This window comes from Solenopsis invicta, chromosome 3 (assembly GCF_016802725.1).
Source record: "Solenopsis invicta isolate M01_SB chromosome 3, UNIL_Sinv_3.0, whole genome shotgun sequence".
Classification (NCBI taxonomy): domain Eukaryota; kingdom Metazoa; phylum Arthropoda; class Insecta; order Hymenoptera; family Formicidae; genus Solenopsis; species Solenopsis invicta.
The window spans coordinates 1,923,570-1,936,904 of record NC_052666.1 but is presented as its reverse complement, the minus strand read 5'-3'; the positions used below and the strand labels follow the sequence as shown (position 1 = coordinate 1,936,904).

The 13,335-nt window shown below is 33.2% G+C and overlaps 1 protein-coding gene, 1 long non-coding RNA gene and 1 pseudogene across 2 annotated transcripts; 2 read left to right on the top strand and 1 right to left on the bottom strand.

Moving 5' to 3' along the window:
* Positions 1 to 978: 978 nt before the first annotated feature.
* On the bottom strand, positions 979 to 11,322 carry LOC113005349 (annotated as a pseudogene).
* LOC113005896 lies at positions 5,484 to 8,310 on the top strand. The gene is made up of 3 exons (XM_039447009.1): positions 5,484 to 5,597; positions 5,744 to 5,932; positions 6,151 to 8,310. The coding sequence occupies exon 3, from the start codon at positions 7,198 to 7,200 to the stop codon at positions 7,987 to 7,989; it is 792 nt and encodes a 263-aa protein (XP_039302943.1). The 5' UTR covers positions 5,484 to 5,597; positions 5,744 to 5,932; positions 6,151 to 7,197; the 3' UTR covers positions 7,990 to 8,310.
* Positions 11,323 to 11,334: 12 nt separating the features above from the next.
* LOC120357172 lies at positions 11,335 to 13,054 on the top strand. The gene is made up of 3 exons (XR_005574353.1): positions 11,335 to 12,111; positions 12,191 to 12,469; positions 12,549 to 13,054. It is a non-coding gene; the product is annotated as an uncharacterized LOC120357172 (long non-coding RNA).
* Positions 13,055 to 13,335: the final 281 nt, after the last annotated feature.

The following is a 13,335-nucleotide window of genomic DNA, read 5'->3' as shown; positions in this document are numbered from 1 at the left end:
CAAGTAAAGCTTTGATTCAAAATTAGCGAGAACTTAATTGTATTTTAACTTAATAATAACTTAATTTTTTTCTGTGCTTTTTATACATGTAAATAATTTATTAAGAATTATTATTTTCAATATAATGTTCTGCATCTTTCGGTTAATAATTTTCTGCAAAAATAGTCTAATGACAATTAAATTAATTTTGAATAATTTGATATTAAAAAAAAATAATTTTTTATTTAAAATGTATTTATTTATTAAAACATACATGTATTTTTGTAAAAATAATATCTAATACAGTTGAGAAAGTTTTACATTTTTTTTTACTACATCTTCCACATTTATATTTTCATTAAAACTCTTAATCCTTTTTTTAAATATATAAAATAGAAAATAAAATCTCTTTGTTTCTTTGTACGAAGTATCTCAGTTAATTTGTATCACTTATATTATATACTATATTATAATATATTACTATATATGTATTACTATATATTATGAGGATGTTTGTATTAATATATATTATGAAGCTGTTGTTTGTATTAATATATATATAATAAGACTGTTTTTTTTTAACTCGAAAAGAAATATAACAAATAAAAGAATTATATTTATATTTTTGATTTATAAATTTTATTTTTTTCTTTAACTGAAGTTTAACAATTTAAAAGTTTAGTGTATGACTTTATCTAAAATTAAAGTTAAACTACCTCTTGCTTGAATCAGTGTTGCGCCGCGATAATTATAGATTGTATGTAATTTACATAACATTGATATGCAACATTGGGCCGATATTGGTTATCAATGTTGACTCAACACTGGCATGCAACGTTGGGCCGACGTCAGCCACCGATGTCGGCCCATAGTTGGCATACGACATTAAGCCGATGTCAATGTTGGCTCAACATTGGCATACAACATTGGGCCAACGTCGGTTACCAGTGTCGGCTCAACACTGGCGTGCAATGTCGGGCCGGTCTTATCATTTGGATATTATGCCGATGTCGGCGCGACATCGCAGCCAACACTGGGCCGACAGTCGGGAGTTGGTGTCCAACGTTGGCCCGACGCTGGCCCAGCTATTAAACCGTACATGGGTATACGATCGTACTCCAGTACACTCTATAATAACCAGTATCTTTGTACTTAAAAAAAAACTGGGTTTCAAGCAGTATTTCTAAGGGCACTAAATCTAACATAAACATGGTGTAAGACACGATCGTCTGCAAGTTTCTTAACTTAATGTGTCAGAACTTTTACATATAGTATCTTCTTTGTATATACATGAGCGGAGCTGTTCGAAACCCAAATTATGTGAACATAAAAGTCTTGTAAACCAGCGTGTGAACGCGCCTCTACGAGTACGAATGAATAATGAGACGCGAATTAAAAAATGGAAAAAAAAGGAAAATAAAATACTTGGTAAAGGAGCTAAAGTATAAAAATCGACAAGACGATCTGGAACAGCTCTAGGATGTGGCGATAAAAAATTTGTCCGATTCAAAACCGAAATCTAAAAAAAAACTCACTGTTTTTTTGTACAGCGCTACTGTAGGCTCTCTGACAAACGATAATTCATCATCTGATATGGTAGACTGATGGGACTACTCGGTTGACTAGTCATACTGAGATTACTGGAGCTACGGCCGCGCGTTTTCTCCTCTGCAGAATGCCCTTTCTGACTATGTAGAAGCGAATAGTGCTGATCAATATCTTGTACTTTTCTGAGGTTACTTGAAACGTCACGTCGCGTGCCATCATGTCCGAAGCTTGCTTGAGTTTCTCTTCCAAACGCCTTTGTCGACCTTTAATAACCTTGAAGGATGGTATTTAGCTTGTTGCCAGTGTTCCGTTTAGACTTTAACTTAGAATTATCTTCGATCGCGATTTGATTTCCCATTCAAAACACGCGCGATATAAATATAACGATGATTTTAAGTGGAGCGCTCTACACGTATCGCTACGGTAAGCCATTTTTACGCATACTCGCTACTCGCCATTGCGCCGCATCGTTACTATAGCGACGCGAGTCGAAAGGCGGAGTCAAAAGAAATAGAAATGGCGAAACGTAACAATTTTCGAATGCTCCATTTTAACGCGATACAAACCTGATATGTATCAAGTACGTAAATTATGTATTTCGTATTAGTATTTTTGATATTTTTACCTGATTATATAATTGTCTTACTTTTTATTTGACATGATAAACTAAAATTATTTGATTCAAAACAAAATAACGTTTATCTTGATATTGACGCTTAAACTTATTAAAATAAACGAGTGAAAGCATTTTTATTGATTTAAACATTTCTCATTTCATAATTTATTAATATAATGTAATATTTTTTCAATATTAAATACTTCATTTACGTACTTTTTAAATCTGATTTGAGTAAAAAACTGAAACAAGTGCCGACGAAGTAAAAAAAACAATACAGTTTTTGGCAAAATTTTTCAACATTTATTCCTTACAATTCTCGGGTACCAATTTCGGTAATTGTGCACTATAAGGGATCCAGCTCCAATCATGTTGACCTTGACATATGTTATAGAGGCACGGATATCGAACAACTTTGTCTTAAAAATTTATTGCCGCTCTCGTCTAGTTTTCGAGATATACTTGGAGAAAGAAAAACCAGTTTTTCTTAATTATTTCAGAAAAAATTTATTCGACAAAAAAATGTGTCAATCGAAAAATGAAGCTCGTAATGAGCTCTATAAAAAACGTTATATACATATTTTACCTAACTTCAATACTGTAGTTGCTATAGTAAAAAGTATTTAAAAATATTTTTTTTAATTTTGAGTAGTTTTGCGTGAAATGTAAATGCTTGGGCTCCGCCCCTCCCCGTATTTTTTATAACCGAACTTAACCTAATCCGATTAAGACGATGTGAGTTAGATTAGAAGAAATACGGGGAGAAGATGCAGGGGAAGCCCCTCCACCACTCACGCGTTCTCTGTACATGTAAAAATTTCAAATTTATCAAAGTTTTTTTAAATGGTTTTAGTGTTAGAGTTACATAAAATACATATAAAACATTATTTGTAAAGCTTATCACGAGCTTCATTTCGTTTGACACATCTTTTTGTAAAATGCATATTTTCTAAAATAATTGAGAAAAACTGTTTTTTCTTTCCCTGAATATATCCCATGATCTCTAGGAGTGCGCCAATTAATTTTTAAGGAAAAGTTGTTCAGTATCCTTGTCTCTACAAGATATGTTAAGGTCAACACGATTGGAGTTGGGTCCCCTGTAGTGCACAATTACACAATTTCTTTTTCCTTCTTCCCGACCAACCCTGTAATCAAGATAGTATTGACAATTATTTTCTTTTCTCTTCTTTTCACAAATACAGCAGTGTAAATACAAAACAGCCTTTTTAAGAGCTCAAACAGCACTTTTTAATGCTAATTTAGATATTGCGGCACTCACTGCTGGTAAGTATAGTATGCTGCTTATTTATTCAAAAATAGTGTGATTATAGTAACAATAAAATTTATACACGTTTTTTTATTAAGATAATTTATTGAATTTTACAGTAAGATTTAATGATAACGTAAAGATAATGTTCTTTTACATTGATTACCGTTACAAATGGCTTCAATCATATCGTGTCGAAACTCTGTACCACTTTGTATCTGAAAATGTTTATTCTCGGAGGGTGCTTCTAGAAAATTAAAAAATTATTTATCAAATGACATTTTAGATATATTTGTCATTTATAAGTAATAGAAATAAAGTTATCCTTAAATGGAGGATCAAAATTATTGTAAACATTATTTCTCACGTACACTTAATAAAATTCCAGAGGAAATTCACTGCAGATATCTGCGATTTTATTCGTCAAAATGTAATAACATTGCTCACTTTCGCAAGTGAACAAATTTACTAGATTCAAACAAAATCACAGATACTTTGGTTTATTTCTTCACTATTATAATGAATAATAGAAAAATATTTACTTTAAACATACACGTTTACTGACTGGACTGCCTTCATATAACTCATCAGGACCTTTTTCAGTAACGATTTCGCAACTTGCTTCTAGAATGCCACAATAAAAAAATTTTAAAAATTTGGACGTCGAGTTCCTTAGCTTTGTTACTTTCAAATGGGTATCTCATTAAAATCAACGCATCTACTAATCTCCACTAATACCTAGTTTTAAAAATAAATTTATAAAACAGCAATATACAAATATAATACGTGAATTATGTTAAGTGGCTTATCAATAAACCTGTGAGTATCACAAGACAATTTCATCCCTGTAGCAGAGAATTAACATCAATCATTTTATCCCAATTATAAGAGACAATTTTCGCTACTTTGTTAAGTTTATAAAAATCGAAAGTTCTCTTAGTAGAATTCACATGTTGACAGTGATTGAAGCCATATTACACATGACAACTTCATTGGAAGTATTTCAGTAGAGAAACTGTTGCATTCAATTGTACTCAGATTCTGATGATTTAATTTGCGATTACAATAATCTTTAAAAACTATATATGATACTCTTGTTTCAAATTATATTTGAATGATGAGAAGCCTCATCAACTTCCTGACTTTAACTTGTCTTTGAGAACCTGTCCTTTTTTTCATATCTAAATATGACAAAAAAATTTTTTTTTTCATAAATTATATTAGCTCCTGTAGTGTAATTTTTAATAATATTCAAAATACATATCAATTACCTAGTACACAAAGCTTCAAATTCATCACTCCAAGCTTCAATTAATACAAGGCACTCATGCAGACACATTAGGTTGTCACCGCCGGTGACCAGCAAAACTATTATCTTTCCAATTGAATTACAGAAAGACAAGCGCGAGTATACAGCCGCTAACTGCAACAACAACGCAGAAACAAGTATGCAGAGAATCATGTAGAAGGAAAAAGAGAGCGAGCTAAAGGTAACGGACAAACAACGAGACCCGACACCCCAACGCCGCAGAAAAGAGGAGAAGAGAGAGACGAAGCGGCACCTCTGACACCAAAGAGGGCAGTCACGCCGCGATATTTGGCAGTACCAAGCGCAAAAGAAGAGGAAGAGGAAGATGCGGCAAACCAGCAATATCTTACCCAGGCGAGCGACAACCAGGGTTGCCAGATTTGGCGATTTTACGCCAAATTGGAGGTTTCTGAAGACCATTTGGCTCTGAAAAATTGCAATTGGCGATTTTTTGGAGATTTTTAAATTTATTTTGGCGATATTTTGGCGATTTTTGCATTCTAAGCTGTTGAACATTTTTTGTTATTTTTCCTCCTTTGTCATTGCAATGGCGAATAGTAAATGTGATTTGTTGGATCCAAAGATAAGAACCAATCATATTCAATTACTATTTAACCACATACGATCACATTAACCACAAGTCAACTATGGCTGTGTTCCGAAATTCACTGGAAGTTGGTTTTCACTAGGGCCGAAAAATGTTAGGCGTAACTCTCTCTAATATCTTTATGATTCATGACAACTAGCCTAATTACACTATGCAAGTCTGAGCTTAAGCGAATGTAATTCGTTGAATGGTTTTATAGTAAATATGGGCAAATACGAAAACAGTCAACGAAAATATCGAAAGAAATGGGAATCTACCGAATGAGGCAAAGGTATAAACTTATCATTGACGAGATATTATCCAATAAGTCCTATTATCGATATAACCTTAAAAAATGAATGCAAATAACCTTTTATATAATATGGTACTTTATTTTGTATTCGACACCGTGTTTAATATATTGAAATAAAATTATAGGATGGTTGCAGCACATTGATTTGGCCAAACATAAAAGTCCAAACGATCCGAATGAAGCTTATTGTAAAATTTGCGATCAATCTTTAAGGAGTCATCTTACAGATCTCCAAAGGCATGCAAATTCGAAGAAACACAGAGAAAAGTCTACAGTGCTCGACAGAACAAAATATAAATCTTTGACGAGCCACGGTAAATAATAATCACTAAAATTGATCACCCCCTTTCTGTAGACTTATTAATTAATAGACACGTCCAAATTGCAAAAAATATTTATTGTTTTAAATAAAAAATTTCCTAGTTTCAAAATATATTATTAAAATTTTTTTTAATTTGGTTTTATAGAAACACAATAAACTATAGTGCAGAGTTCTTGTATATTTATATAATTTGTTTTCTCTTATTTGAAGGTTATCAAGTTTCAATAACTGCTGAGAAGAAAATCATGGAATTAAAACTAGCAACATATATAACAATGCATTCATCTATTTGCTCGATTGATCATCTAGGTGTGCTTCTATCAGTTTTAGGAAAAGGAAGCATTCTTGAGAACGTACAATTGCATAGAACGAAATGTTCAGGATTAATAAAACACGTGATTGCACCTATTCTTTTGGACAATTTGGTTAACGCTATTGGGCAAAAAGGGTATTCAATAATTATCGACGAAAGCACAGATGTTTCAGTTACAAAGTATCTGTGCATGTGTGTTAAATACTTCGATATTACAGAAAATCGCATACTTATTGATTTTTTGGGTATAGTTGAAGTAGAACGGGCAACAGCCATTGATTTACATAAAAGTATTGTCGAGTATTTGCAATAAATCGGAATCCCGTTAAAAAATATGATAGCTATAAGCACAGATGGAGCTAGTAATCTGTGTGGACACAATCATTCAGTTTATACTTTATTAAAACGAGACGTACCAAACCTGCAACTCATGAGATGTACTTGCCATTCGCTGCACCTCTGTTCATCAAAGGCGAGTGAAGAACTTCCAAGTTCTTTAGACTTTCTAGCGAGAGAAATATTTAATTGGTTTAATATCAGTCCGCTGCGCAAAATAAATTATAAAAAAACGTTTGATTTGATCAACTCCGGCAATGATGCTCAGAAATTTCGGCAGATGATTCAACTTTCACGGACAAGATGGCTTGCATTTTATAACGTTGTGAAACGATTATTGGAGCAGTGGATGGAATTGAAAATCTATTTCCATATAGCTTGTGACGCTGAAAAGTGCTATACTGCACGAATGATACGTGATATGCTCGAAGATGACTGTAATAGATTGTATTTAGTGTTTTTAAAACCTATTTTATTTGAAGTACAGCATTTAAATACATCGTTCCAAAGTGAAAAAATCGACGCTGGAAGTTTATATACAGAAATCTCTCACATTTTTATCATTCGCTAGACGAATTTTAAAGCCAATTTTTTTGAGAACTGCACACATGTCTTCTATACAACAAATAATTGATGCAGTCGATAACGATCTAGCTTTTTTATCGGTTGTAGAAATGGATTTTAGACAAGAAGTTGAGAAGGAAATTAAGCAATCTCAAATCTCTGCGGAAAATAAATTTCAGGTACAGCAGAGGTGTTTCAATTTTTTAAAAAGATTACTAAAAGAAATGGCGCAGAGGCTTCCAGCAAATTTTGAAATTTTCAAGAAAATCGAGCTATTAAGTCCAAATCGTTGCACATCGCAAGTTCGAGTCAGGTTCGAGGATCTTCCCTTGTCAAATGTTTTAGATTCTCATTGTGATATTTCTGTGTACAAGAGTCAGTGGGAAAAACTATGTTTCTTCGATTGGAATGCCTATTATAAAGGAGATGTTCCAACTAATATTTTAGTCTTTTGGCCTGATGTTTATAAGTATACTGATGCTTGTGGCCGATTTATTTTCCGAGAACTGGCAGAAGTGGTATTAAAAATACTTACAATTCCTACGAGTAACGCTGTAGTTGAACGAACTTTCTCAGCACTTACTTTGATAAAATCACGGATTCGAAATAAATTGAAAATTTCGATGCTGCAATCTCTTCTAAGAATCCGAATACATTTTCAAGCGCATAACAAATGTTGCAAAACATTTCAACCTTCAATAGAAATGATTGATCGTTTCAAATCAAATTTCATATATGGGTCGGAGACTAATATTAGCAATTCCGATAACGAGGAAGACGAGCATTTTCATGAAATGATCAATATTATATCAGATTTAAATAGCACAGAGGATTAGTATGAACAAGACTGTGATAAGTTAATATTTTAGTTTTTTTTTATACTTGTAAAAATGTTTATTAAACAGATTATTTAATTTTATTAAATTTAATGCACTCGTGTTATTTTGAATGTAAACATAAAGACTCTGAAGTACAAAGTACGAACAAGACTGTGATAAGTTAATTTAATTTTGTTTGTTTAAATTTGATACCCGTTATTTTGGATAATAGAGAGAAAAGATTAGTTTATAACAAGACTGAATAAACTATGTGCAATTCATTAAAAATATTAATAACCTAATTGTATTTTTTTTTAATAAATAATCTAGATTTAATAATCATAATGTTTTTCAATCTCATCCATCCCTATAACTAAGTTTGCTCAAGAAGAACAAATAATCATATAAAAGTTAAGATGACGTTAAAATCATATTATTTTGATAATTCTTGATTTTTTCTTCTATTTGATTGATGTAATATTAAAAGTGGCGCTTTTTTGGCGATTTGAATTAACCTCTAATGGCGATTTTGGCGATTCGGGTGACCTCTTATGGCGATTTAAGATTTCAAATATCTGGCAACCCTGGCGACAACAATAACAAAAAGATAAGCGACAAACTAAAGTTTTAAAACGGGAAAAAGAGACTATTCATATTTCTATTTAATTCCATTACTCATTTTCATTTCATTTCAATTAAATATTTATTTTCTATTTGTTTCGCATAGAAACATATATTTTGTTTTGTTATTTATAAATCAGAAATACAATAATACACAATTTATTTTTCATTTTATTAAAATTAAATTACTCACGCGATTACAATTAGCTTTATTTTATTTATAAGCGCGAGTGTGGTATGAATGACACACGCGAAAAAAGACGCCTAAATGATTTTGCGATGGCAGACCAGCTACTTCATTTTATTATTTCATACAGTTTAATTTTAATAGAAAACGGTCGCGGAAAGACCCGTGACGCAATAACAACGGTCACCATCGGAAATCACATACGCGAAACGCGAGTCGCGATTCCGGGAGAAAGACACCGTGGCACCGGGCGTGACTTATGTGACGTGAAGGCCCATGATTGGCCAAACCAAAAAACCTCGGAGGAGTGGGAATAACCGAGCCCGCAACTTTGAGGTGGAAGCTTCGAGCTTCAGTTGGAAACGGACAAGAGCCAGAGACAGTCGAAAATAGTTACTTACAGGTAACAGCGAGAGTGAAATCGAACATTCAAGATTTCGCGAACTTTTGTAATCGTGTGCGTCAGGATATCGTGACGGACATATCCTTTGAACGTTAATTTCATTTCATGTTTTGTTTTACATTAACTTTCGCGAGCTCACGGCGCCCGAAGGCTATCGGCCGTACGAGCATTATTTTGTAAATTTCCGCGAGAGAACACCGTTGAGAAAGAACGCGGTAACGCGAAAACGGTGAAAACGTGTGACGACACGTTTCGAATCGTAGAGTGTGCGAGTGTGTAAGCGTGTGCGCGTATAAATTTAAGAAACGATTATACGGAAATAATTTCGAGACGCGCGATAACGTTTGTATATGTGATTAATAAACTTGTGATACGTTGTGTGAACCAACAACTGTGTCATTATTCACGAGTATCCCATCACGCCAAAAACACGCGAGCGACACACCCACGATTTCAGAAACATCAATTGCGTAATCCAGCAGTCGTGCGATCAAACGTGGTCGAGGCACGAGCGTTCGAGCGGACGAGACAACGATCGAGGCACCACACCAAGGGCCTGTGATAAACCGATACTGAGAGAAAGGGCGATCCACCTGTAAGTAGCAGTGCGCGATCGCGAACGTGAAACAAATTTCCTTTCTTGCTTTCCGGTAAAAGTAAGTGGCGGCCGATAAAAGAAATTTAACGGGTAACGGAAGACCAGCTAAAGTTAGCTTTTCCGGATATTCACCATGCAATAAAGATTCCTCTCGGTTTTCCAAGATCTCACGTTCTGTGTCCGGCTACAAGGTTAGATACATCATCATAAACGCGTTTCATGAATAAATGAGGAGTCTACAACCAATAACACATGTTCTCAAAACTGCTCCTCGCCTACAGAATAATTGTTTAAAATATGTTTTTCTGTGTATTTAAAAATCGTGCAAACAAAAATGACAATAAAAGATAATAATCAATACTCCTTTTGAGATCCAAGAATTCAAAGATATCAGCACGCCCCACGATTCTGAATATACAATAATCGGTCCTTTATTTTTGCCGTTTTTGGAGACAGTCGCAATGGATGTGTTGTACGCTTTTAACATATGCACCAATCCATCTGACACATCTTCTACCTCTTACAATTAGACATGCCTCTCATAAGCATATTCTTTGCCCGAAAACAATGCACGTTGAAACCTACCTTGCCATTATGATGACAAAGAGTAGCGAATCGTTCCAATGTATCTAATATTACATCTATGCTATCACCAAACATTTTTTTTGCTAATAAAAATAAGCTGTGAAAAAACATTACTTATTAAGTAACATGTTACAACTTATTAATACTTAAGAAATTTGCTTGTTAACCAAGGTAAAATCACCTAGCTATTGTTGCGTAATAGCACATGTAGTATTTATTGTCAATACAGCATGTACGAAATACTATTTCGACATAAAATTATACGTTTCAATAATCTTATCGACATCTTCGCTGTAAATACCTACAGCAACACGAATTAACATGTGCCATGGTCTCTCAACAATTTTTTCATTCAGTTTTAACAAATGATCACTCTCTCCATCATTTTAAAGACTAGCCTAACCATAATTAAAATCTCTCTCATATTATTGTAGAATTCAACTTATATGCATTACTTTGAATAATTTGATAATATTTTTTGCCGATTACAGGCAGGCATTTATTATTTGTGATCAAGCTTTTTGCGTGATTACAAATCGACTATTAGCTCTGTGTAAAATAAAAGGTATTATTAATAAATTATATATTAATAAATAATGCAATATTGAAAAAATGTCTCGCCACTAAGAACTTTCTTTTTCACTTTTATCCAATTTTTTAATAATAATTAGTAGTTGCATTTAAAAAATACACGTAAAATAAAGATTAGATATTTTTCGTAATTATATGAAATTAAACTGCATCGATAACAGATACAATAACGTGTTTTGGTGCAGTACCGTACCGCAAAACAATGTTCAGCCAAGATAGTAACAAAAATGAAAAAAATAAATATGATTAAACAACATAACCATCCAAGTTTACTATTTGTGGAAGAACAATACAAAATGAAGAAATACCTCTTCGAATTATGTCAAAAATGTACCATACCAATGAAAAAAATCTATGATTTGGCATTAAAAAGGTAGAATTAAGTCGCGTAAAAGAGGCTCAGTTTCTCTTCGCTTCGCGTGTACTTGGCGCGAGACGCGACTGCACCTCTTGACTGGATATTTTCCATAATTGTATAAAATATTTAACAAATATTTTATAAACACATTTCATTACAGCTAAAGTATCCGGGTGAGCGCAAAAACACCTTTATATACCGCGAAGACCACGTGTATCATGTCGATACAAAATGGGAACATATATCGATGTGGTACACGTAAGACGACACACTGCACAGCTTACATAAGCGATTTGGGAAATGACAAGGTACAACTGATAAATAAACACAATCATCCAGGTTCGCCTTTCATAGCAGTTCGCAGTTGAAAGTCGATAACGGATATCCAACGCAAGTGAATAAAAATGGAGGGATGGGACCAGAGTGACCAGAACATATTGATTTGTTTATTTTAGCATAAACTCCGCTGTACCAGTCCCAAGCCTGGGGTCTCCCATCACCGAAGAGACGAGAAAGGAGAAGATGGAAGAGTAACAACCTCGTGAAAAATGATTTGTTTATTTTATTATAGTTAAACAATATTTAAAATGGGCATATAATATACTAATTTTACCCACAGAGAAATCAAAAAATATTCTGTAAAAATATATTTGAAGAATATTCATCCAGAAATTAAAGAGGCTGATTTAATGTTGGCATTTGAAAAATTTGGCGTGGTGAATGCATATTGTGCTAGTAAGATACTGAGATCTATTCCTCGAAAATATCCATATATTTTATTTAAGGATTCGAAACAGGTACGCATTACTACCAAACATTGATTAATATATTAGAAATTGTAAATTAGATTTGAGCATATTGATTTGTTTATTTTAGTATAAACTCCGCTGCTATACCAGCCCCAAATAGGGCTCTTACTTTCGACTCTCTTCGAAAATTCAAAACTTCGAAAGAATTCAAACAATAATATCACAGTTCGCGGGGCACAAACGTATTTTTCGAAAGTTCAAAGCTTCGAATGTCGAAAACTTCAAAGTAAATCACCAGCCCTAGTCCCAAACCTAAGGTTTCATCACTGAAGAAATGAGAAAAAAGGAGGAGCAAGAGTAACAACCTCGTGAAAAAATGATTTATTTTAGTAACAAGATATCTAAAGTGAGTATGCAATTTGCCCAGTCATCTAAAGTCTCTAAATCTCCTGTAACTTATTCTACCACCAAAATTTATTTAAAAGATATATCTCCCGCTATTATCGAGTGGGATTTAATGGTAATATTTAAGAGGTTTGACGTGAATTCCACAACGTATCCTGCAAAGGCACCAACACACAATCACAGAAGATATGTCTTTATTTTATTCAAAAACTTGAAGGAGGTATGCGAGGTATCAGATACTCTTGAAAAAAAAAGCTGAGAAAAAACAATTACAACACAAAACTGCTATACAATGGAAGCGTGAAAATGCTAAAGAATTAATGGATTATGGTAATTAAGGACCTGCCCATTTATATATAATTGTAAATGTTCTTCAAAAAGCTCGTGAAGAAGCTCAAAACGAGAAACTTGGGTTGAAACTATCCATGAATCTTTTTGATTCAATATTGAATCAAAGGTTCTAGCTTCCGATGGAGCATACTTTGAATAAAGTAACAATTATTTTTAATTGTTTCAAATCAATGCGTTTATTAAATCAAATAATCCGTAAAGTCATACTTGTACACCCAATTTTCAATTAAAATAAACCTATGAAATTATTTTTGTGTACAATTATGTGTTCCACTCAATTAAACCTCATCCCACGCTACCACTCCTAGTCATGCTTCCTAATTCAATTGACAAATAAAATATAATAATAATAATAATAATAATATTAAAAACACAAAATAAATAAAATACTAAATTTGTCCGGGACTAAATTCCGGACTGGTGACAGCAGACCATTTAAAAATATAAAAACCCCAAAATAAAACCATAAAATAACATTCAAACAAATCTCAACGTCCGACCCACGCACGGACGCAA